The sequence below is a fragment of the Mobula birostris genome, chromosome 6, assembly GCF_030028105.1.
Source record: "Mobula birostris isolate sMobBir1 chromosome 6, sMobBir1.hap1, whole genome shotgun sequence".
Taxonomy (NCBI): domain Eukaryota; kingdom Metazoa; phylum Chordata; class Chondrichthyes; order Myliobatiformes; family Myliobatidae; genus Mobula; species Mobula birostris.
Window position 1 is genome coordinate 98,664,911 of NC_092375.1, and position 27,427 is coordinate 98,692,337.

Genomic DNA, 27,427 nt, shown 5'->3' on the forward strand with positions numbered 1-27,427 from the left:
AAGCTCCCCATCACCTTCAGTTGTGCTAGCACACATTTTAGCTGTCAGAGGAAAGGAATGCTTGAAGATAAAGACCCTGATCCCAGTATGGAACTCAATCTAACTCTGCCCTCACTTATGTTTCAGAAATGTGGATTACATACAGCAAGCACCACAAGGCACTGGAGAGAATACCAATACACCTCCTGCCCCATCTATGAAAGAGTACAAAGATCAAACATTGCGCCTCCCCCCCATTGCTACTTCAGAGCCCAACCAAATCAACTGAGTCACTCTCAATCCTGAGTTGCAGATTAAGACTGATTAAGAAAAAAGGGTAGTGCTTTAGATATGAATATAAAAATTAACCTATTTTTGCACATCTTTTAGGTGCAAACTGAGTAAGAGACATCTATATATTAGATCTTGCAAGATACACAAAAATGTAAATCTGAGTCTTTATACATAAACACTGGTGAGGCCTTACAGAGTATTGTGAGGAGTTTTGGGCCGCTAAAGGATGTGCTGACATTGGAGAGGGTTCAAAGGAGGTTAACAAAAATAATTCCAGGATTTGAATGGCTTGTCATTTGATGGCTCTGAGCCTGTATTCACTGAAATTCAGATGAGGATGACCTCATTGAAACCTATCAAATATTGGAAGGCCTCAATAGAGTGGATGTGGAGAGGATGTTTCCTCTGGTGGGGGAGTCTAAGACCAGAGGACACAGCCTTGGAATAGTGGCACCTCCAGGTAGAATGGAGATGAGGAGGAATTTCTTTAGCCAGAGAGCGGTGAATCTGTGGAATTCATTGCCACAGGCAGCTGTGGAGGCCAGGTGCATTTAAGGCATAGCTTGTGGTGACCCACTTTCTACACAAGCGAACCGGCTCACGAAACAGCGCGCACAGGCAGAGGGCCGGCCCCAGAAAGGGCGCCAGGCCATCTTCACGAGCAGGGGGAAAATCCCGCTCACGGAAAGGGCCTGGGAATCTGCATTCCCCACAGCAGTCCCGCCCCAGGGAGGGCGGGAATGGGAAGGCTTTAAAGCAGGCCGCGAAGTTTGAATAAATCTCTTTTATCGCAACTCCAACTCACCGACTCTGTGTGATTATTCTAGCGCTGTGTGTAGCACACCGCTACAAGCTTGACATTTTCTTGATTAGTCAGGTCATGAAGGGATACGAGGAGAAGTCAGGAGATTGGGGTTGAGAGGGAAAATGGATCAACCATGATGAAATGGCAGTGCAAACTCAATGGGTCAAATGGTCTAATTCTGCTCCAAATTCTTATGGGCTTATATCCTTTCCAAATTCATTAGCACAATACGAAAAACTGGGCTGGGCAGTTCCATGCATGATTCACTATATAATAGCTGCTGTTTGCCTGGCATTAGCCACATGCTCAATTATATTATAAGAGTACACGTTTCCTCCACTGCTACCAAAATCTGGACCATTCAGGGATTCTCATGACTTTCACCGTATCTTAATATACCAAAAATTGCAGAATTTGGAAACACAATTAATAGCTTTGCACCATGGCATTGATGTATTATGCACAGCATCTCTCGGCCTCAGTGAGCTATAGTGTGCATCAAGAAGAAATAATCAATGCTAAATACAGTGAAGAGAATACCCTTTAAAAATTTAGAGTTGATTGCTGCATTCAGAGTCCTCTTAAATAACCTACATCTCCATGCCTCTTGGCCACTCATAATTCAGGTGAGTTTCTGTGCAGAGGTTCTAAAACAGAGTGGAGAGATCAATGTCCTTTTCTCAGGGACTGCTGTGTACTTTGTTTCACAGAAACATAGTTAACCCCTGCCATTTTGAACACAGCACTCTAGCACAAAGGATTTACCATCCATCGACAGGACAGCTGACTCCTTTAAGGGCAGAGTAGGTGGAGTATGTTTCATGATTAACTCATCATGGTGCAGAGACGTGGCAGTTCAATCCTAGTGACCTAGCATCAATTATCATCCATTTTATCTGCCGAGGGGGTCTTCCACTGTCATTCTGGTAGCAATGTACATTTCACCTCTGGGCAAACGTCAGGAAGAGACTGGATGAGCTGAGCACTGTGATTAGACGTGACGAAACAATGCAGCCTGATGCTTTCCCAATAATTGCAGGGAATTTCAACCATGCAAACTTGAAGTCTCCGAACAACTACCACCAACATATCACCGGTGGAACCAGAGGAGCTAACACACTTGACCACTGTTATAGCACCAATAAGAACACTTACTATGCCATCCCATGCCCACACTTCGGAAAATCCAATCACCAGGCTGTACTACTCCCAGCATACAGGCAGATACTAATGAATGCACCACCAGTGGTGAGGACCGAGAAGGAATGGACAATTTCAATTGAAGTTGGAGACGGCATCAGATGCACGTCAGCTCTGGATGGGTTTGTAGGTCATTACTTCCTACAAGACAAACCCTAACATCATGAATGAGCTCAATGCCTTTTATGCATGGTCTGAAAGGGAAAAATAGAACTTTGCTTGTGCGAAGGGTGATCTTGTGACCATATCTGACTTGGAGGCAGAACATCTTTCGAGAGGGTGAACGCATGAAAGGTATCAGGCCCTGATAGTACCTGGTAAGGTATTGAAAGCTTGCGCAAACCAACTGGCGGGAGTGTTCAAGGACATCTGCTGTAGTCCCACCTGCTTCAAAAGGGCAACAATTATACCAGTCCCCAGGAAAGCACAATGAGCTGCCTCAACAACCATGGCCCAGCTACATTCACATCCACTGGGATGAAGTGCTTTGAGAGGTTGGTCATGGGCAGAATCAAGTCCTGCCGAAGCAAGGATCTCAATCTGCTGCAATTTGCCTACAGCAATCTCACTGGATTTCCAGTCGATCTTGGATCACCCGGACAATATCAATACCTTCTGCAGCTCCCCACAACTTTGAGAACAGTTGGTGCAGGCATGATGTCAGTGTTTGAGAACATCAGATTGGCCACCTAGTGCAAGGTATACAGGGCTGTTGTCATATCAACCTTGTTATACGGATGTGAGACATGGTGCCCTTATCAGAGATACTTACGCCAGCTTGACCAACTGCAACAGCTTCACCTACGTTGTCTGATGACGATCACCTGGCGAGACAAGGTCTCCAATACCAAGGTCCTCTCTCGAGCCAGTAGTTTCAACCTTGGCGATGTCAGCCCAATTGCGCTGGGCAGGACATGTTGTCAGAATGCCTGGTGGAAGACTGCCCAAGGACATCTTGTACGGCCAACTGTCCAGTGGTACCCGAAAATGAGCAGGCCAGCGACTACGGTACAAGGATGTTCTGCACAGGAGCCTCAAGAAAGCTGACATTGCCCCATCCACATGGGAGGATCTGGCTCAAGATCGCTCACAGTGGAGGGACACCATCGGAAAAGGTGTGGACACTGCTAAGAACAAGTTCAACGAGGCAACAGAGGGAAGGCACAGGAAGCACCACAACAGAGCTTCTGCCCCTGTTGCCCCTCCAGGCCTCACCTGCCAAGTATGTGGCAAGCAGTGCCTATCAAGGATTGGCTTGTACAGCCTCTCCAGGATGCACATATCAAACCCCACTAACTGACTGAAAGGAACCATCATCCTATGGGATGGACAGACAGAGTATAGCCAGAGATCAATACCTACATCAGAATGCTGTTAATTGATTACAGTTCAGCATTCAACACCATCAGTACTAATCAACAAGCTCCAAAAACCTGGGCATCTGTACCTCCCTCTGTAACCTCTTTGAATTCCTCATCAGAAGAGCAGAGTTAATGTGGATTAAAAATAGCATTTCCTCCTCTCTGACAATCAACACTGGTGCACCTCAGATTGCATGCTTAGCTCACTGTTCTGCTCTCTCTACACCCACGACTGTGAGGCTTGAGCTGTGCTTAACGCCATCTATAAATATGCCAATGACACAGCTACTGTTGGAAGAATTTCAGATGGTAATGTGTCAGCCTATAGGAGCAAAATGGATCAGCTGATTAAATGATATTGCAACAACAACCTTGCACTCAATGTCAATAAGACCAAGGAATTGACTGAGGACTTCAGGAAGGGGAAGAACAGGGAGAAAATTCAGGAATCAGAGGTGCAAAGGGACTTGGAAGACCTTATGCAAGAATTTCTAAAGGTTAACTTGTAGGTTAAGTCGGTGATAAGAAAGCCAAATGCAACTTTGGCATTCATTTCAAGAGGGCTAGAATACAAAGCAAGCATGTAATGCTGTTTCTTTATAAGGCACTGGTCAAACCACATTTGGAGCAGTGTGAGCTTTGAACTGCTTGTCCATCAAAGGATGTGCTAGCATTGGAGAGGGTCCAGAAGAAGTTCACAAGAATGATCCTGGGAATGAAAGGTTAACATACAAGAAGCATTTAATGGCTCTGGGCCTGTACTTACTGGCATTTAAAAGAATAAGGGAGGGTGGGGATCTCATTGAAACCTACTGAATATCAAAAGGCCTAGATAAAGGGGACGTGGAGAGGATGTTTCTTATATTAGGGACACTAGACCAGAGGGTATAGCCTCAGAATAGAAGAACATCCCTTTAGGACAGAGATGAAGAAGAATTTCTTTACCCAGAGGGTGATGAATTTCTGGAATTCATTGCCATAGACAGCTATGGGGGCCAAGTCATTGGGTATATTTAAAACGGAGGATGACAGTTTCTTGATTAGTAAGGGTGTCAAAGGTTATAGCGAGAAGACAGGAGAGTAGTGTTGAGAGGTTTAATAAATCAGCCACGATGGGATGGCAGAGTGATGGGGAGAATGGCTTAATTCAGCTTCTGTGTTATGGTTTTATCACCTCCCAACTTCTTACATAATTACCATTCTCCCCCTCACCTGGATTGACCAATCACCCATCAGTTATTCCTCTTATTTTCATATATCAGTCACTTCGCCTTTTTCTTTCCAGGCCTAATGAAATGTCTCAACCCAACTGTTCATTCCCTCTAAAGGTGCTGCCTGACCTGCTGTAATCCTTCAGTATTTTGCGTGATGTGCAAAGTTGGACAGTTGCCACAACAATAGAAACATAGAAAATAGGTGCAGGAGTAGGCCATTCGGTCCTTTGAGCCTGCACCGCCATTCAGTATGATCATGGCTGATCATCCAACTCAGAACCCTGTACCAGCCTTCCCTCCATACCCCCTGATCCCTCTAACCACAAGGGCCATATCTAACTCCCTCTTAAATATAGCCAATGAACTGGCCTCAACTGCTTCCTGCGGCAGAGAATTCCACAGATTCACCACTCTCTGTGTGAAGAAGTTTTTCCTAATCTCGGTCCTAAAAGGCTTCCCCTTTATCCTCAGACTGTGACCCCTCGTTCTGGAATCAGCTCCTAATTCTTTTTCCTCACAGTACATTGAAGATTAATAATATCTTATGGAAATTTTACACTGTATCAACCAAGCAGATTGATTGTTAAAAGCTCCCTGGGCACCACCAACAAAAATAAATAACTGGAAATGCACAAGATAAAAACATTTCTAATATAGCCTCGGGCATTCAAAATGCACCTTAAAGCACTTTAAACAAAATGAACCATTACTGTGGACTTATGTTTCTTTCCAGTGTAATGGTAACAATGGCTAAGTTACTTATTATTTTAAATGTTGGATTAGGACAAAATTTAAAGACACTTGAAAGACTCCCCCACCTCTCCAACCAGACATCTTTTTATATCCATCCAATAATGCCAACAAACTCCCAGTTCAATACTGAATGTCCACTTTAGCAGACCAAATCTACACCAGTGTACCACTAGGCCAAGCCTTTGGAACTTGAGCTGAATTCCAAAACTAAACACACAAAACTAAACAGGAATTTAAAAAAAATCAAATGCACCTTTCCATTAAAATTATGGTTTTCCGTTTTTGCTAACATAATTAGCCCAGGTATTGAAATGCAAAATAAACATTAACGAAAAAAATCACTTATCACAATTTATACTCACTGGCATTACGCCAGATAGACCAAAAGTAAATAAATTCAAGGTCATTCACTCTAACTTTACAAATTCCACTCTCCCACAGGTAAAAGTGTACTGCAAACCTGCAGGCAAGCTCAAATAACCATGATCCAAGCTGGGAATTACTTGATCTTGTTTACAATTTAAATTGGAATTTAGTTATGGATTGCACATTTCAAAATAGATTGACATACATAATGTGCACCAAGTGATGAAACAGATAAAAGAATTTGCATCTACAGAATAAATTGTCTTCACTTTCACAACTTTCCAAAGCACATACTAAAGAAATTGAGTAGAGCAAATTTCAACAAGAGAAATAATGCCAGATAGTCTAAGAGTGGTATTGCTTTTAATAATACCATTTTGCCCAGAAAACAAAACTAAAGTCTTTCACTAATAAGTACATCAAAACATGATTTCATTTCAATGGGAGCCATTGTCATTTTGGGGCGGGGGAGGAGGAAATCAAATTAGCTGAAACCTCTGTACAACTGGGTGAGCTCACATCTCTCACTATAATATTGTTCAGGAATCATATTAAGTCATACCAATGGTAATATTCCTAAAGGTAAAGCACTCCACGTACTGTAAGGAAATTTATGTCCTAAAATCGAGAGTGGGACTTTAACCCAGCACCGACTTATTCAGAAAATAAGATGTGAGCACTAAAACTGAGAAAAATAAGAATGTTTATTACTCTTCCTTCCCTAACCTTTGCCATTTTCCTCGATGCCATCATTATCACCTCTCTAAATCCACAGAAGAGAACAACCTAAAAAATACTTTAAGAGAAAAACACTGCACATGCTGGAAATCTGAAATTGAAACAAAATCCTAAAAATACACAAATCAGGTAGCAGCTGTAAAGATTGATGTGTTTCAGATTGATGCTTCCTCTTATACCAGGATCTAGACGAGACCTAGACAGAGCTCAGATCATACAGTTGACAGAATTGTTTGGGAGTGAGGGTCAGCGTGTTGGGACTGTACTACAAGATACAGCATAAACAACATTTTTTAAAATTTTACATTTTCTCATGGGTGAGAATAATGCAAACCAACCTACTACTGTTTGTTAACCAAATCTGCATAATATAGGTTTGATGTGGTTAAATGTCTCTATGGATAAAATACAATTAAGGTTATAATGCTCCACTTTGTAGTAAGCTAAGCGGCGGCCCAATTAATGACGGGAGCCAGTAGCCCAATCAGCAGTGGGAGCACACAGCAAATAGGTTTCTCACAGGTCGGTGACGCTTGTTTAAAAGTGAATTCATGGGCATTTAGGCTCATTCCAGCGGCTCAATCAGCGCTGGCGGCACAGCACAGGAAGGATGTTTCTCACAGTTCTGTGATGCTTGTTTAAAAGGAGCATTTTGTGGGTGTTCGGGCTCATTCTGGCAGCCCAACCAGCGGCAGGAGCAGAGCACAGCCAGTTAAATAAAACTACAGAAGGGACAAACAAGAGAAAATCTGCAGATGCTGGAAGTCCAAGCAACACACACAAAATGCCAGAGGAACTCAGCAGGCAAGGCAGCAACTATGGAAAAGAGTACAGTTGACGTTTCAGGCCGATCCCCTTCAGCAGGACTGATCTCCATTGCTGGGGTGCCCATTGTTGGGAGTAGGCCAGCGGTAAGAGAGTGTCAGGCTTCGGCTCGAAAGAGGCATTGGCTCTGGGTAAGTTTCTGTTAAGGTTCCCTTTTTTTTCCTTTTACTGTACTGCGTGTAGCAAATGGCTATCATGCATTCTTCATGCCAGATGTTGGAGTCCTGGGAGACCCAGAGTCCCCAAGGGAACTACATTTGCATGGAGATCCAGCTGAAGCTCCTTGAAGATCGTGTTAGGGATCTGGGGCAGCAGCTAGACGACCTTCGGCTGGTACTGGAGAGTGAGGAGATAATCGATTAGAGTTACAGGGAAGTAGTCACCCCGAAGTTGCAGGAGGTCAGTAGCTGGGAGAAATGGAACTGTGAATATGCAGTTAGCGCAGAGCAGCCCTGTGGCCATTCCGCTCAATAATAAGTATACCATTTTGATACTGTTGTGGGAGATGACCTCTCAGGAGAATGCCACAGGAAGGAAGAGGGAGTGGCTTGTCTCTGCTAGTAAAGAATGGCATCAAATCAATAGAAAGATGTGGCATAGGATCGGAAGATGTTGAATCCTTGTGGGTTGAGTTAAGAAACTACAAGAGTAAAAGGACCTTGATGGCAGTTACATACAGGCCTCCCGACAGTAGCTGGGACGTGGACCACAGATTGCAACAGGAAATAGAAAAAGTCTGTCAAAAAGGCAATGTTATGATAGTCATGGGAGATTTCAACATGCAGGTTGATTTGGAAAATCAGTTTGGAAAAGGACCTCAAGAAAGTGAGTTTATTCAATGCCTACAAGATGTCTTTTTAGAGCAGTTTGTCATTGAGCTTACTAGGAGATCAGCTATACTGGATTGGGTGAACCGGAGGAAATTAGGGAGCTAAGAGCCCTTAGGAGGCAATGATTACAATATGATTGAGTTCAACTTGAAATTTGATAGGGACAGAGCAAAGTCTGATGTAGCAGTATTTCAGTAGAGTAAAGGAAATTACAGTGGCATGAGAGAGGAGTTGGCCAAAGTAAATTGGAAAGAGATGTTGGCAGGGATGACAGCACACAGCAACAATGGCATGAGTTTCTGGGAAAAGTGAGAAAAGTGCAGAATAGATGTATTCCATAAATGAAGAGATACTCAAATGGCAAAATAGAACAAGAGAAGTCAAAGCTAATGTAAAAGCAAAAGTGAGGGCATACAATCAAGCAAAAATTAGCAGGAAAATAGAGGCTTGGGAAGCTTTTAAAAACCTAAAAGAGAGTGACTAAGAGAATCATTAGAAGGGAAAAGATGAAATATGAAAGCAACCTAACAAACAATATCAAAGCAGATAGTAAAAACTTGTTTTTAAGTATGTAAAAAAAAAGAGATGAGTGGATATAGGACCGCCAGAAAATGAGGCCAGAGAAATAATAATGGTGGACAAGGAGAAGGCAGATGAACGAAATGAGTACTTTGCATCAGTCTTCACTTAGAAGACACTAGTAGTACGCCAGATGTTGAAGGGTGTGAGGGAAGAGAAGTGAATACAGTTACCATTACAGGCAGATCATGCTCAAAAAGCTGAAAGACCTAAAGGTACATAAGTCATCCAGACCAGATGAACTGCACCTTAGGGTTCTGAAAGTGGTAGCAGTAGAGATTGTGGAGACATATGTAATGATCTTTCAAAAATCGCTGGACTCTGGCATGGTGCCAAAGGACTGGAAAATTGCAAATGTCACACCACTCTTTAAGAAACGAGAAAGAAAGCAGAAAGGAAATTACAGACCAGTTCATCTGACCTCGGTGGTTGGAAAGTTGTTGAAGTTAATTGTTAAGGATGAGGTGATGGAGTACTTGGAGACACAGGACAAGACAGGACAAAGTCAGCATGATTTCCTTAAGGGAAAATCTTGCTTGATGAACCTGTTGGAATTCTTTGGGGAGATTACAAGTAGAATAATTAAAGAGGATGCTGTATATTTGGACTTTAAAAGGACTTTTGACAAGGTGCCACGGATGAGGATCCTTACAAAGTTAATAGCCCATGGTATTACAGGAAAGTTACTGGCATGGTTAGAGCATTGGCTGATTGACAGGAGACAGTGACTAGGAATAAAATGATCTGGTCTGGGTGGCTTACGTACCTTTAGGTCTTTCAGCTTTTTGAGCATGATTGACTGCCTGTGACTAGTGATGTTCTGCAGGAAAATGCACTGACTACATTCGCAATCAACAAGAACGATGAGTCAGCATATAGACAGGAGGTGCAGCGGCTAACGGACTGGTGCAGAGCCAACAACCTGTCTCTGAATGTGAAAAAACAAAAGAGATGGTTGTTGACTTCAGGAGGACACGGAGCAACCATTCTCCGCTGAACATCAACGACTCCTCCGTAGAGATCATTAAGAGTACCAAATTTCTTGGTGTTCACCTGGCGGAGAATCTCAGCTGGTTCCTCAACACCAGCTCCATAGCAAAGAAAGCCCAGCAGCATCTCTACTTTCTGCGAAGGCTGAGAAAAGTCCATCTCCCACCCCCCATCCTCACCACATTCTACAGAGGTTGTATTGAGAGCATCCTAAGCAGCTACATCACTGCCTGGTTCGGAAATTGCACCATCTCGGATCGCAAGACCCTGCAGCGGATAGTGAGGTCAGCTGAGAAGATCATCGGGGTCTCTCTTCCCGCCATTACAGACATTTACACTACATGCTACATCCGTAAAGCAAATACACACACCCCTCATACAAACTCTTCTCCCTCCTGCCATCTGCCAAAAGGCACCAAAGTATTCTGGCTCTCACGATCAGACTATGTAACAGTTTCTTCCCCCGAGCCATCAGACTCCTCAATATCCAGTGCCTGGACTGATACCAACCTACTGCCCTTTACTGTGCATATTCTCTTGTTTACTATTTATTGTAAATGCCTGCACTGTTTTGTGCACTTTATGCAGTCCTGGGTAGGTTTGTAGTCTAGTGTAGTTTTGTGTTGCTTTACATCGTTCAGCGTAGTTTTTGTATTGCTCATGTAGCACCATGGTCCTGAAAAAAGTTGTCTCATTTTTACTGTGTACTGTACCAGCAGTTATGGTCGAAATGACAATAAAAAGTGACTTGACTTGACTTGACTTAAAGTAAAAATTCTTTTGAGAAAAAAGATAATATCTCAGGGCTGCCTTGGTCACCTTTTGCCTTGTTGACTTCTAGGAAGGTTGCAGAGAATCATTTCGATAAATATAGTTTCCTAGGCCAAATTATCTTACTGTGCTTCAAAACCTGGTTGAGATTTTTTTGCAACACACATCAAAGTTGCTGGTGAACGCAGCAGGCCAGGCAGCATCTATGTTGCTTGAATTTCCAGCATCTGCAGAATTCCTGTTGTTTGAAATTTTTTTGCAATGTTATTCTCTATCTTAACTTTAACTAACTTGCAGTCATATTCAAACTGTTAGATTATTTTAATCCAATCAGCTCAAGGTGTCAAAATATGTTAATTATTTACAAAGTTCTCCCAGCATTCTGCAGATTTATGCTTCTAATTGGAGTTAATTAACTTAATAAAATTAAATTAAATCAAAGCTGTAAATTTGGCATCCTGTTTAATTTTTGCTGCAAAAGCATGACAAGAAAATCAAGCTGAGTAAACTTTCACATTATTTTGTCAGCATCAATATCCACGACACTACTTGAAGAGCTCTCTTAAACCTTTTTATTTAGTTCTAATCAGTGCGGCTAATTTTAGACATTTTGTTTTATAGATTTTTGATGAGAAATACAAATTAAGATATAGGAAAATTTGTTTTGCGGTCATTCCCAGTGAGACATGCACCTTATGGAATATTTTAACTTTTTGCATTCTATTGCTCTGTTATGGTACATGTTGGTAAAATGACTCCAAATCATTCTCTGACATTTTTTTTTAAATTCCAGAATAGTGAAAGACTTGGTAATGTTGGTATCAGTATCATCCAGATTCAAATTTACATCAATTTAGAAAGCACCACTGTTTGAAATCGATCAGAAGTTTCAAACTAAATGCAGCGGTCATCAACATACCAATTACTTTGGCTGCATCATATGCCTCTTGTGGCGTAGAGGCAACTTTCCCCATTGGTACAGAGATACCAGCATCCTCCAGTAATCGAATATTCAGGTATTCGTGCAAGGAAAGGTTCCTTTGCTGCTGTTGATTTTGCCGCAAGCTAAAGACTGAAAGCAATCCAGAAGATCCAACAAGTCCCTAAACAATTTGAAACAAATTATTTTTAAAAAAAGATCAATTATAATTTGTCCTATTTTATACTAAAAACTTCTAATTTTCAGAAATGATATTAATCATTATCAAAATCAATTTACAGGTCTAACCTAGAGCCAGGGGAGTTTGAGAGTTATTACTGCACCTGCTAAACGTATACAGTAACTCAAAATTTTTAAAAAGTAGGTTAACAAATCTGACTTTCAAGCTTACTCAAATGAACCTGATAGCGGCACTATTATACACTAAGTCAAACTTAAGGTTAAAAGGGCATTGTTTGAACACTCCATAAAATGTTGCATAATATTACCACTGACCTTGAGAATAGCTGGCCACCTGTTATTTTCAGCTATTATAGCATTAAATAAAAACAAGGGGATGCTGGTAGACATCAGATTGTGTGGATTTGCACTAGTGGGAACCCATTCAGTAAATTAAAACAACTTTCAACCTTAAAACTTAGTTAAAACAAAAACAGGAGAAAACAAGTTTGAAGGCAGTATCTGGAAGTGGCCAGCCAAACCAAATTACTTACATTAGATGAAAACAGTAGTTTGAACAAAATTAGGGCATCTGATCAAGTTCAGACCAGTATTTATTATCCATCCTGAGTTGCCCTTAAGAATGGGAGATGAATGATTTTTTCAACTGCTGTTATCCTTCAGGTGAAGGCATTCCCAGAGTACTGTCAGAATGCCATGGAACATTAAGGTAATCCTGGGATTGGTGGCATTCCTACATGCCTTCCCATGCACCTTCTACTTACTTTTAAAAATAAAAGTGATTTATTAAGCAACTTCTGATGTTTTTGCTGGCTGCAATAAAAACTATGAAAGGAAACCTGTAAAAGACAGTAAAGAATAAATCAATTGCTGATGGAAAAATTCAAACAGCTACAAAAGTTAGTTGCATGTGCTATTTGAATTAGGTACATTAGTTTTTCTTCATGAAATGGTCCATTGAGCTCTTGAAAAAGTAAACAACTAATCCATTCCAGAAGAATCAGTCTGAATGTTACACATACAAAGCTTGTACTTACAGAGCAATTCAATATAATAAAGCATCTCAGACATAGAAAACAGTAGAGCATTGAGCCCTTCAAGTCTGCTCTGCCAGTTAATATCATGGCTAATCATCCAAAATCAGTACACTGCTCCTGCTTTCTGCCAATACCCCTTGATCTCTTTCATTATTAAGTTATTGAATATAGCGATCATTTGGCCTCACTTCTTTCCATGAAAGGGAATGTTGCAATGGAAATGAGAGGGCGTACAGTTGTGAGATATACCAGCTAGTTGTGGTGTCGCAGCAACAATCTTACGCTCAACATTAATAAGAACAAAGAGCAATTGTGGACTTCAGAAGGGATAAGACAAAGGATCCCTCATAGAAGGATCAGAAGTGGAGAGAGTGAGTAATTTCAGGTTCTTGACTGGTCTCAACATATCGACACAGCTATAAAGAAGGCAAAACAGCAGCAACGTATATTTCATTAGGAGTCATCTAAAACACTTGAAAACTTCTCTCGATGTATCAAGGAGAGAATTCTGATAAGCTGCATCATTGTCTGGTACGGGGGGGTGGTGAGGGCGGGAGGGGCTGCTGCACAGGACCGAAAACTACAGAAAGTTGTAAAATTAATCAGCTTCATCTTGGGTACCAGCATCCTTAGTATGCAAGACATCTTCAAGGAGCGATGCCGCAGAAAGGCGATATCCATTATTAAGGACCCCATCATCCAGAGCATGCCCTCTTCTTATTGTTACTGTCAGGAATGAGGTACAGAAGCCTGAAGGCACACACTCACCAATTCAGGAACACCTTCTTCCCCTCTGCCATCCAATTCCTAAATAGACATTGAACCCATGAACACCATCTCACTTTTTTTTGTTAAAATATATATTATTTCTGTTTTTGCACCATTTTTAATCATATGCACATATCAGTCAGTCAGTCAGTGGGTGTCGTCCCGAATCCGGGGTTGGCGGCTATGCACCTCCATCTTCTTCGGTCTTGCGACAGCACCGAGTATAGCCTCTCCTCCAGTTTGTTCTCACTGACCACCTTGGCACTGCCCACTGCCACCCCGCCGAAATCGAGCCCGAGGCCTTGTCGGCCTCCAGCCACGGCCGCTTCTTCGAGATCGGCCCTTCCTTAGGCGGAGGCCTTGGGCAGGTCCAGGCACACGATGCAGTGCCCAAGTTCATCATGTCTCTGCTAACTAAGTGCATAGCATACGATTCATAGATACATGGTGAGGCTTTAATCTCTTCCACGGAAGATGGCCATTGGCTCACAAGGAGCTCATCCGCCCTTTGTCAGGTCTTGTTTTTTTCAGTCCTGCTGGGTGTCCTCACACCCTCCTCACCAGACTAAGTCCGGTGGGGGAGCCGGCCCAAGTCACTTACTATAACTGATTTGCTTATTTATTTTTTTCTTTCTATAGTATCATGTATTGCATTGAACTGCTGCTGCTAGGTTAACAAATTTCACAACACATGCTGGTGATAATAAAGCTGATTCTGAAGTTCACCACTCTCTGCCAAGGAAGTTTTCCGCCATCACTGTGATAGAGGTACCTTCCACCTCAGGCCAATGTCAGACAGGTTCTGGACGAGCTGAGTACCGTAATCAGCAGTCATGAAACAGGCTACCCTGATGCAGGGGATTTCAACTAGTCCAGTTTGAAGAAGTCTATGAACAACTACATACAGAGGAGCTAACACACTTGACCAGTTATATCACCATCAAGAACACTTATCATGGAATCCCACACCCACACTCTGATAACCTGACTCTACTTCTACTCCCAGTGTATAGGCAGAGACTAAAGACCACAGCACCAGTGGTGTGAACCAAGAAGATATCAAAGGAGGCAGAGCGGTACTTGCAGGACTGCTTTGAGTCAGTGGACTGGACAACATTCAGGAACTCATCTTTGACTCTGAATGAATACCCCCATTGTCACCAACTTCATCGTGACCTGTGTGGACGAGCTTGTGACTTTGAGAAATTACCAAAAGCCATTGATGAAGCAGGAGATTCCTAATCTACTGCAGGTGAGATCTGTGCATTCAAGATCAGTGATCCAGAACTGTACAAGCAGTCCAGGTATATGACCAGTAGAAGGCTATTTTACAGCTATTTTGAGAGACAGAATCAGATGCACGTCAGCTCTGGCAGGGTTTGTAGGCCATTACTTCTTAGGAGGTGAAACCTAACATCATGAGTGACAATGATGCTTCACTTTCAGATGAGTTCAATGCCTTTTATGCTCACTTTGAAAGGGAGAATAACTACACCTGTGCAAATCTCTGCAGCATCTGGTGACTCCGTGTTTCTGTCTTTCAAGAGGGTGAACCCTCACAAGGCGTCAGGCCGATTGTGTACCTGGTAGGGCACTGAAAACCTGTGCTAACCAACTGGTGGTGTATTCAAGGACATCTTCAATCTCTCACTGCTGCAATCAGAGATTCCCAGCTGCTTCAAAAGAGCACTGCCCAAGATGAGCAGGGTGAGCTATCTCAATGACTGTCACCCAGTTGCACTCACATCTACGGTGACAAAGTGTTTTGAGAGATTGGCCACGGTCAGAATAAACTCTTGCCTAAACAAGGATCGCGCGTGGCCAAGTGGTTAGGACATTGGGCTCACGATCTGAAAGTCATGAGTTCGAGTCTCGGCCAAGGCACTTAACCACACACTGCTCCAGTCCACCCAGCTGAAAATGGGTACCAGTTAATGCTGGGGATTAACTGGCGTCCTATCCGGGAGGGAGTCTCGTACTCTCAGTTGCTTCACGCCACAGAAACCGGCATAAGCACCAACCTGATGGGCCACAAGGCTCGAGACGGACTTTAACTAAACAAGGATCTAGACTCACTGCAATTTGCAGATAGCCACAATAGGTCTTCAGCAGGTGTAATTTCACTGGCTGCCCACTCAGCCTTATTGTAATTTAAAGTTTTTTAAATTATGATGCATTGCAATGTACCAATGCCACAAAATAGCAAATTTCTTGATACATGACAAAAAGAGCTTTGACCAGCGGCCAATCCAGACATCAGAAGTTTTGAGAGGAAGGGACTTCAATCAGGTGCACTAGCCGAGCACAAAAGGCAGCAGTGGGTCGGTACAGAGAAAAGAAGCTTTGACTAGCGACCGATCGGCATTTGTGATTGATTAGCAACAGCAAATTAAAGGAAGGCAGAGGCAAGCAGCACAGCGGCCATCATCGCAGTGCCCATCGTCTGAGTGGTCAGAGTCAGAGTGGTGATACTGAGACTTTAGATCTTTGAGGCTGCTGCGAAGAGAGGCTTCAGTCAGAGAAATCAAAAATAAAGAAAAGCACTAGAATAAGTTTTTTATCTTTCCCTTCTTTATACCTTTTCAGCTAGGATAGTAGAGATGCCAGGGTGGATAGCTGAATGCTCCTCTTGGGGATGTGGCTTCTAACAATCCACGTAAAGGAGTTGGATCTGGAAGTGGATAAACTCTGGATCATTCGGGAGGCTGAAGGGACGATAGATAGGAAATAGAGAGAGGAAGTTACACTCAAGATGCAGGACACAGGAGACTGGGTGACAGTCAGGAAGGGGGAAGGGATTAAGGAGCCAGTGCAAAGTACCCCTGTGGCCTGCCAACTCAACAACAGGTATTGCCTATCAATTTGGATACTGTTGGGGAGGGGAGGGAGGAAAATGACTGAACAGAGGACACTGTTCAGGACACTGTCACCGAGTCTGCCTTTGTGACTCAGAAGGGAAGGAAGGAAAAAAGGCATGCTATGGTGATAGGAGATTTGTGAGTTAGGGGAACAAAAAGGAGGTTCTCTGAGAGAGAACAATATTCCCGGATGGCACGCTGCCTCCTGGGTGCCGGGGTGCAGAATTTCTCGGAGCGAGTCCTCAGCATTCTTAAGTGGGAGGGTGAACAGCCAGAAGTCATGGTCCATGTATGTATCAATTACGTGGATAGGACGAATGACGAGGTTCAGCATAGGGAGTTCAGGGAATTAGGTGCTAAGTTAAAGGGCAGGAGCTCCAGGGTTGTGATCTCAGGATTGCTACCTGTGCCACATGCTAGTCAGGCCAGAACTGGGAAGATTATGCAGTTTAATATGTGAAGTAGTTAGTGTAGGAGGGAAGGCCTAAAATTTTTGGATCATTGTATTCTCTTCCAGGGAAGATGGGACCTGCACAGAAGGGACGGTTTGCAACTGAACTGGAGGGGTCTAATATCCTAGCAGGAAGGTTTAATGCTGCACGGTGGGGTTCAAACTACAGTTGCAGGGGAATAGGAATCTGAGTGCCAGAAAAGTTAGTGGAGAGGTTGTGGAGGCAGATGTTGGTAAGACTTCAAATCAATTTATGAATCAAAAGGTTGAGCATGGTGTGACTAGTATCCTGAGCTGTGTATATTTCAATGCAAGAAATATCATAAGAAAGACAAATAATAGTGCTGAAGATGAGGTAGCTGGTTTACAAACAGAGGCTATTTGTAAGGAGAGGCTGTTGATAGGGCAAAATTGCAGTCAACAGGATGAGTTGCAATGTAAAAGGCAGACAAAATCGAAAAGGGTAAATACAGGACTGAATGTGTTATGTTTGAATTTGCGCAGTATACGGAATAAGAGAGATGAGCTTGCAGCACAGTTATAGTTCAGCAAGTATGATTTTGTAGGCATCACTGAATCACGCCTGAAAGAAGATCATAACTGGGAGTTTAATGTCCAAGGATACACATTGTATTGAAAGGACAGACAAGAACGCAGAGGGGATGGCATTGCTCTGTTGGCAAAAAAAAATGAAATCAAATTAGTAGAAAAGGTGACATTGGGCGGGGAGGTGTTGAATCAATGTGGACAGAGCTATGGAACTGCAAGGGTAAAAAGACCCTGATAGGAGTTGTATACAGATCCTCAAATGGCAGTAAGGATGTGGCCTACAAATGGGAAATAGAAAAAGCATGCCAAAAGGGCAATGTTACAATAGTCATGGGAGATTTCAGTAAATAGATAGATTGAGAAAAATCAGGCTTACTCCACTGTAACATTGACACATCTGACTTTCGCTTCTCCTTTTCAAATCTTGGTATAAATTCAAATTATGATTATTTGCCCATAAGGGTTCTTTTACCTAAGCTCGCGGATCAATTCTAATTCATTGTACAACACCCAATCTGAAATAGCTGATCTCCCCTAATGGGCTCAACCACAAGCTGCTCTTAAAAGCCATCTCGTAAGCACTCTAGAAACTTCCCTTCCTGGAATCCAGCACAAATCTAATTTTCCCATTCTATCAGCACATTGAAATCCCCAAGCAAGATATACCTCTGGCTACTGTGGGAAGCGAGGGATGAGATTGCTGAGCCTCTGGCAATGATCTTTGCATCATCAGTGGGGGACAGGAGAGGTTCTGGAGGATTGGAGGGTCGCGTATGTTGTTCCTTTATTCAAGAAAGGGAGTAGAGATAGCCCAGGAAATTATAGACCAATGAGTCTTACTTCAGTGGTTGGTAAGTTGATGGAGAAGATCCTGAGAGGCAGGATTTATGAACATTTGGAGAAACATAATATGATGAGGAATAGTCAGCATGGCTTTGTCAAAGGCAGGTTGTGCCTTACGAGCTTGACTGAATTTTTTGGGGATGTGACAAAACACATTGATGAAGGTAGAGCAAAAGATGTATGGATTTCAGCAAGGCATTTGATCAGGTCCCCCATGCAAGGCTTATTGAGAAAGTAAGGAGGCATGGGATCCAAGGAGATCCAGAACTGCCTTGCACACAAAAGGCAAATAGTAGTTGCAGACAGGTCATAATTCTGCATGGAAGTTGGTGATCAGTGGTGTGCCTCAGGGATCTGTTCAGGGACCCCTTCTCTTCGTGATTGTTATGAATGACCTAGATGAGGAAATGGAGGGACGAGGGCTGTCAGAGGTTACAGCGGGACACTGACAGGATGCAAAACTGGGCTGAGAAGTGGCAGATGGAGTTTAACCCAGATAAGTGTAAGGTGGTTCATTTTGGTAGGTCAAATATGATGGCAAAATATAGTATTAATGGTAAGACTCTTGGCAGTGTGGAGAATCAGAGGAATCTTGGGGTTCGAGTCCACGGGACACTCAAAGCTGCTGCACAGGTTGACTGTGTGGCTAAGAAGGCGTATGGTGCATTGGCCTTCATTAACCGTGGGATTGAGTTTAGGAGCCGAGAGGTAATATTGCAGCTATATAGGGCCCTGGTCAGACCCCACTTGGAGTACTGTACTCAATTCTGGTCGCCCCACTACAGGAAGGATGTGGAAACTATAGAAAGGGTGCAGAGGAGATTTACAAAGACGTTGCCTGAATTGGCGAGCGTGCCTTATAGGTAGAGTGAACTTGGCCTTTTCTCCTTGGAGCGACAGAGGATGAGAGGTGACCTGATAGAGGTGTATAAGATGATGAGAGGCATTGATCGTCAGAGGCTTTTTCCCAGGGCTGAAATGGTTAACACAAGAAGACACAGCTTTAAGGTGCTTGGAAGTAGGTACAGAGATGTCAAGGGTAAGTTATTTACGCAGAGAGTGGTGAGTGCCTGGAATGGGCTGCCGATGACAGTGGAGGAAGCGGATACAATAGGGTCTTTTAAGGTGCTCCCGCATAGGTACATGGAGCTTAGAGAAATAGCGTGCTATGGGTAACCCAAGGTAATTTCGAAAGCAAGTACGTGTTCGGCACAGCATCATGGGCTGAAGGGCCTGTATTGTGCTGTAGGTTTTCTATGCTTCTTTGGCTGCTAGTATTCCACAGAGGTTTGTGTTGGGACTGATTCTTTTTACATTATAAGTCATAGATTTGGATAATGGAATTGATGGCTTTGTTGCAAAGTTTGCAGACAATATGAAGAAAGGTGGAGGGGCAGGTAGTCTTGAGGAAGTAGAAAGGCTACAAAAGGTCTTAGACAGATTAGCAGAATGAGCAAAGAAATGGCAGATGGAATACAATGTCTGAAAATGTAGGGTCATGCAATTTGGTAAAAGAAATGAAAGGGTTGACGATTTTCTAAATAGAGAGAAAATAAGATGCAAAGGGACTTAGGATTCCCTCAAGGTTAATTTACTGTTTGAGTCTGTAGTGAGGAAGGCAAATGCAATGTTAGCATTCATCTCAGAGGATTATAATATAAAAGCAAGAATATAATGTTGAGACTTTATAAAGCACTGGCAAAACCTCAGAGTATTGTGAACAGTTTGGAGCCCATTATCTTGGAAACGATGTGCTGAAACTGGAGAAGGTTCAAAGGAGGTTCACAAAAATTATTCCCGGATTGAATAGCTTGTCATATAAAGGGCATTCCCTGGAATTCAGAAGAATGAGGCGTGACCTCATTGAAACAAATCGAATGGTGAAAGGCCTTGATGGAGTGGATGTGGAGAGGATGTTTCCTATGGTAGAAGAGTCTAAGACCAGAGGACACAGCCTCAGAATAGAGGAAGTCCTTTTAGAAAGGAGATGAGGAGGAATTTCTTTAGCCAGAGAGTGGTGAATCTGTGAAATTCTTTGTCACAGGCTGCTGTGGAGGCCAAGTCTTTATGTATAGTTAAGGCAGAGGTTGATAGATTCTTGATTGTTCAAGGCATGAAGGGGCAAGTAGAGAAGGCAGGAGATTGGGGCTGAGAGGAAAATTGGGTCAGCTATGATGAAACGGTGGAGCAGACTCGATGGGCCTATTGGCCTTATTCTGCCCCTATGGTGGTGGCATCCGTTAGTCTCGTGAGACCATGGATCTGCGCCTGGAAAGTCTACTGGAGTGTCCGCTCCAGTGCACAGGCCTGGGCAAGGTTGTATGGAAGACCGGCAGATGCCCATGCTGCAAGTCTGCCTTCTCCATGACACCGATGTTGTCCAAGGGAAGGGCAAAGGCCGATACAGCTTGGCACCAGTGTTGTCGCAGAAGTTGCCAGAATGAGGTTGAAGGCAATGTCAGACTGCCTTAGGGACTCCAGCTCCGGATATGTCCTCAGGGTTTACTCCCGAAGCCTTTCCCATGAGTGGGTATAGCCGCAAGGCAGCGGAGGTTTGAAATCAGAGTTTTCCCTCTCTGAGATGGACTGCCTTCCCAGGCTGACGAGCTCCATCTACCCGAAGCACTGGTTTTCAGGCTCCAGGACCCGCCTTTGCCCCTTCTCCTGTCAGTAGAAACAGTTCCGCCAGGCTTAGAGGCTAAGCCACACGAGAAGGCCAGGAGATGGACTTGGCTGTCAGAGGCTATTTAAGGCGCATGCCATGAGGAGCACTTTTCGATAGAGGGAACTTGTCCCCACTACCACCCCTTGGCTTGACAACCGTGGAACCTGCTCCTATATCTTATGGGTTTATGGTTTTATATGCTATCTGATTCTCTCATTAAGAAATGTCTCCTCACCCCCGTCCTCAGTGGCTTACCAAGAGTCTCTGGCGTCCCCTGCAATCAGGATCATGTTTCCAGCTTGCTGTCTGTCAAGTGCCATTGAGAATTTATGTTTCAATGAGGTCCCCCACTCCAGGAAATGACTAGTGAACCATCACTCCATTGTAATAACTCTTTTCTTAACTCTTTTCTCATGCTCACACAATCCCTAGACATTCTCATCAAAGCTTTCTGCAAGTACAGTACGGCACCCCTGCTCCTCCACACAAATTCCCTCATTGTCAAAGCACTACTACCAAAGCATAGAGCAAGCGCTGGTAGATTGTTACTCAATGAAATTAAGCATGTATTAAATTATAAAGTCATAAAGCACAGAAACAGGCCTTTCAGTTCTTAATTTCATCAATTGGTTTACAAGATCACACAGGTCTTGGTGTACTTCCCCTCTCCAACTCTAACACCAGATAACAATATGCCCATTTTATAACATAATCTGTCATAAATCAAGCTGTCCAAATCACATTACCACAGGTGGCCGAACACTTTATCTGAAAAGGTTTTAAAAAGTGCTTGGCACAAGAAGAGCAATAGATCATCTGCTAGGGGAACTTGGCAGATCGTGCAGTATTTAGAAGTGGGAGGATTTCAACCCAAGTGACAACCGTTCCCCCTTTCCTCCTACAGATGCTGCTGAGTTCCTTCAACAGATTGTAGCTCCAGACCTGCAGTCTATTTTGCCTTCTTTGGGAAAAGAGGAATGAGTTTATAGAAGATAAGAAATATGTTTTACAGGCAATTACATATTAGAAGATGCACAAAGTAAAGATACAGGAACATTAGATTCAGAAGATCGCAGCAGCAACAGCAGTAGAGGGAGGTCAGACCATGGAGGGATACAACAAGTGATAATATTAAATATGAATTTATTGATCAATTAGTAGCCATGAAAAACAATGGGTTGATACCACACTGTAAATTAGAATACAAACAATCCTGAAGAATTTCATAAAGTCATGGATTTATGCAGCACAGAAACATATCCTTCAACCAATTCACCCACATTGGCCAATGCTCATCTAAACTAGTCCCATCTGCCTCCTATTATCCCATCCTCCTTTAAGCCTCTTCTTACTTGTACAGATATCTTTTAAATATCATATTGTACCTGCCAACCACTTCCTCTGGCAGCTCATTGTGTGAAAAAGTTGCTCTTCAAGTTACGAGTAAATGTTTCCACTCTGACTTTCAACGTAAACCTAGTTCTTGACCAAACAAGTGTACTGAAGATGAAACATAAACACAAGGAACTCTGCAGATGCTGGAAATTCAAGCAACACACATCAAAGTTGCTGGTGAACGCAGCAGGCCAGGCAGCATCTCTAGGAAGAGGTACAGTCGATGTTTCAGGCCGAGACCCTTCGTCAGGACTAACTGAAGGAAGAGCTAGTAAGCGATTTGAAAGTGAGTGGGGGAGGGGGAGATCCAAAATGATAAGAGAAGACAGGAGGGGGAGGGATGGAGCCAAGAGCTGGACAAGTGATTGGCAAAAGGGATAAGAGAGGATCATGGGACAGGAGGCCCAGGGAGAAGGAAAAGGGGGAGGGGGGAAAAAACCCAGAGGATGGGCAAGGGGTATACTCAGAGGGAGAAAAAGGAGAGAGAGAGCGAGAGAGAGAGAGAAAGAATGTGTATATATAAATAAATAATGGATGGGGTACGAGGGGGAGGTGGGGTATTAGCGGAAGTTAGAGAAGTCAATGTTCCTCCAACCTGAGTGTGCTTCATCTTTACAGTAGAGGAGGCCGTGGATAGACATATCAGAAAGGGAATGAGATATGGAATTAAAATGTGTGGCCACTAAGAGATCCTCCTTTCTCTGGCAGACAGAGCGTAGGTGTTCAGCAAAACAATCTCCCAGACTGCGTCGGGTCTCGCCAATATATAGAAGACCACATCGGGAGCACCGGACGCAGTGTATCACCCCAGCCGACTCACAGGTGAAGTGTCTCCTCACCTGTAAGGACTGTCTGGGGCCCTTAATGGTGGTAAGGGAGGAAGTGTAAGGGCATGTGTATCACTTGTTCCACTTACAAGGATAAGTGCCAGGAGGGAGATCAGTGGGGAGGGATGGGGGGGGGGAACGAATGGACAAGGGAGTCGCATAGGGAGTGATCCCTGCGGAAAGCAGAGGTGGGGGGAGGGAAAGATGTGCTCAGTGGTGGGATCCCACTGGAAGTGGCGGAAGTTATGGAGAATAATATGTTGGACCCGGAGGCTGGTGGGGACCAGGGGAACCCAATTCCTAGTGGGGTGACGGGAGGATGGAGTGAGAGCAGGTGTGCGTGAAATGGGGCAGATGCGTTTGAGATCAGAGTTGATGGTGGAGGTAGGGAAGCCCCTTTCTTTAAAAAAGTAGGACATCTCCTTCATACCGGAATGAAAAGCCTCGTCCTGAGAGCAGGTGCGGCGGAGACGAAGGAATTGCGAGAAGGGGATGGCATTTTTGCAAGAGACAGGGTGAAAAGAGGTGTTCCCACACCTCGCACTTCCCGTTTCTACCTCCTACCCAAGATCCACAAACCTGCCTGTCCTGGCAGACCTATTGTCTCAGCTTGCTCCTGCCCCACCGAACTCGTTCCTGCATACCTCAACATGGTTTTATCCCCCCTTGTTCAATCCCTTCCTACCTATGTTCGTGACATTTCTCACGCTCTTAAACTTTTTGATGATTTTAAGTTCCCTGGCCCCCACCGCTTTATTTTCACCATGGATATCCAGTCCCTATATACTTCCATCCCCCATCAGGAGGTCTCAAAGCTCTCTGCTACTTCTTGGATTCCAGATCTAATCAGTTCCCCTCTACCACCACTCTGCTCCATCTAGCGGAATTAGTCCTTACTCTTAATAATTTCTCCTTTGGCTCCTCCCACTTCCTCCAAACTAAAGGTGTAGCTATGGGCACCCGTATGGGTCCTAGCTATGCCTATCTTTTTGTTGGCTTTGTGGAACAATCTATGTTCCAAACCTATTCTGGTATCTGCCCCAGCTTTTCCTTCACTACTTCGACGACTGCATTGGCGCTACTTCCTGCACGCATGCTCAGGTCGTTGACTTCATTAACTCTGCCTCCAACTTTCACTTTGCCCTCAAGTTTACCTGGTCCATTTCTGACACCTCCCTCCCCTTTCTAGATCTTTCTGTCTCTATTTCTGGAGACAGCTTATCTACTGATGCCTACTATAAGCCTACTGACTCTCACAGCTATCTGGGCTATTCCTCTTCTCACCATGTCTCTTGCAAAAATGCCATTCCCTTCTTGCAATTCCTCCGTCTCTGCCGCATCTGCACTCAGGATGAGGCTCTTCATTCCAGTACAAGGGAGATGTCCCCCATTTTTAAAGAAAGGGGCTTCCCTTCCTCCACCATCAACTCTGCTCTCAAACGCATCTCCCCCATTTCACGCACATCTGCTCTCACTCCATCCTCCCACCACCCCACTAGAAATAGGGTTCCCCTGGTCCCCACCAGCCTCCGGGTCCAACATGTTATTCTCCATAACTTCCACCACCTCGTGGGATCCCACCATTAAGCACATCTTTCCCTCCCCTCTCTCTCTGCTTTCCACAAGGATCGCTCCCTACACAACTCCCTTGTCCATTCTTCCCCCCCATCCCTCCCGGCACTTCTCCTTGTAAGCGGAATAAGCGGAACATGCACTTACACTTCCTCCCTTACCACCATTCAGGGCCCCAGACAGTCCTTCCAGGTGAGGCGACACTTCACCTGTGAGTCAGCTGGGGTGATATACTGTGTCCGGTGCTCCCGATGTGGCCTTCTATATATTGACGAGACCCAACGCAGACTGGGAGACCGCTTTGCTGAACATCTACGCTCTGTCCGCCAGAGAAAGCAGGATCTCCCAGTGGCCACACATTTTAATTCCACATCCCATTTCCATTCTGATATGTCTATCCACGGCCTCCTCTACTGTAAAGATGAAGCCACACTCAGGTTGGAGGAACAACACCTTGTATTCCGTCTGGGTAGCCTCCAACCTGATGGCATGAACATTGACTTCTCAAACTTCCGCTAATGCCCCACCTCCCCCTCATACCCCATCCGTTATTTATTTATATACACACATTCTTTCTCTCACTCTCCTTTTTCTCCCTCTGTCCCTCTGACTATACCCCTTGCCCATCTTCTGGGTTTCCCCCCCTCCCCCTTTTCTTACTCCCTGGGCCTCCTGTCCCATGATTCTCTCGTATCCCCTTTGCCAATCACTTGTCCAGCTCTTGGCTCCATCCCTCTCCCTCCTGTCTTCTCCTATCATTTTGGATCTCCCCCTCCCCTTCCCACTTTCAAATCTCTTACTCACTCTTCCTTCAGTTAGTCCTGACGAAGGGTCTCGGCCTGAAACGTCGACTGTACCTCTTCCTAGAGATGCTGCCTGGCCTGCTGCGTTCACCAGCAACTTTGATGTGTGTTACTGAAGATGAAAGGCTAATTCCAGTAGTCACCAAAGTCACTGAAACATTTTACTTGCTATGCACAAGCACGGGTTTGGGGTGCAGAACACAATTACCCAAATTCAGCAAACAAAAAGTAAAGGACCTCCATCAGAAGTAAAGGTCTCAGAGTAAGCAGAGCGCTGAGCTGAACGCCAACACTGCCCACCCCCAGCACACCGGGCACAGATTCCGTCGCCTTGGGCCCATCAATGTCACCCACTTTCAGCCCATCAGCCGCGCTTTCACTCTGCCGCTAACTGCGAGGCCGGGATCCCGCCACTCGCCTTTGCACGGTGGTAGATGGCGACCATGATGCGACAAAAGCCCCCACCACAATCATATCCTGTGCGGAAAGCTGCCAATCGACAACAAGCTGCCGCCATCCCGCGCCCTCTCACTGCCGTATAGCACATGCGCAGAACTACCTTGCTCCACCTCCATTCCGATAGACGAGCTGGGGCGCGATGCCTGAACATTGAACCGATCCCACCGCGAAGGACTCTACAACTCATATTCTCAAAATTATTTATTAACTATTACATAGATTCTCAGTATTATTTATTATTTTTTCCTATCTGCACAGATTTTCTTCTTTCGCATATTGGTTTGTCAGTCTTCGTTTCTGTGTAGTTTTATATTAATTTTATTTTATTGACTTTTTTGGTCTGCTGTGAATACCTGCAAGAAAATTAACTTAAGGATAGTCTATGGTGAGTTATACATACTTTGAAAATACATTTACTTTGACTTTTGACTCTGCCTTAATGTCTTTTGAAATAAAGTGCTGGAAACACTCAGCAGGTCTGGCAGCATCTGTGTAGGGAGGATCAGAGCCAACATCCTTCGTCAAAACAGGGAACACTCTTTTCATGCAATATACTGGTGAATGGCCTCTGCACCAACTCCAAAACAAGCACATCCTTTCTGTATCAGGGAAACTAAATCTGCACACTGAATTCCAGATGTGGCCTTACCAATGTCTCAAAATGTGTATCATAATATCTCTGCTCTTATGTTTTATGCCTTGGCTAATGAGGATTGCATCCTGTATGCCTTCTTTACCACATTATTTACCTGTGCTGCCATCTTCGGAATAATTGAACATGTACATCAAGGTCCCTCTGTTCCTCGATACTCTCTAAATCACCACATTCATTGTGTTTGTTCTACCTTTGTTTCACCATTTAAAGAGCATCACTTCATATTCATCAGCATTAAATTCCATCTTCCCAATCTTTCAGCCGATCAGTATCTTTCTGTAACCTGAGATTATACTCCTCACTATACAAAACACCATCAATTTTTGTGTCATCTGCAAACTAAATGTTCTACTTACAGCTGAGGATCCCATGTTTTTTATCCATTTTCTCAGCTTTCAACAAATATGCACACAGACCACTAGATCTCTCTGTTCTTGTAAATCTATTAGAACTATTAGCTCACCAGTTAATTTTGCCAATTTTCATCCTTCTTGCCAACATGCTTCTTATTTCTTAGTATTAAATTTTACTTGCCTTCAATTGGCCCACTCCACCAGCCTGTCTCTATTTCTATCTGTTTCTATCCACCTCCAAATTTTGTGTCATCTGCAGAAATTGAAATTATGCCTTGTATATCCAGTTCAAAATTATTATTATATGAAAACAAATAATTATCCAAGTGTCCATCTCAGGGAAACTCTACTCTACACTTCATCCAGT

General features: G+C 43.8%; 1 protein-coding gene across 3 annotated transcripts in view; it reads right to left on the reverse strand.

Moving 5' to 3' along the window:
* The window catches only part of LOC140199223 (succinate--CoA ligase [ADP-forming] subunit beta, mitochondrial-like), a 202,105-nt gene extending 175,988 nt beyond the window's left edge, over window positions 1-26,117 (reverse strand). For all 3 annotated transcript variants that reach the window (XM_072260920.1, XM_072260918.1, XM_072260919.1), the window contains exons 1-2: window positions 26,012-26,117; window positions 11,625-11,808 (exon numbers count right to left, since the gene is read on the reverse strand). In XM_072260920.1, the coding sequence (XP_072117021.1) occupies window positions 11,625-11,808; window positions 26,012-26,110 (283 nt within the window). In that variant the 5' untranslated portion in view covers window positions 26,111-26,117. The remainder of the gene's footprint in view (window positions 1-11,624; window positions 11,809-26,011) is intronic.
* Between the last annotated feature and the right edge of the window lie 1,310 nt (window positions 26,118-27,427).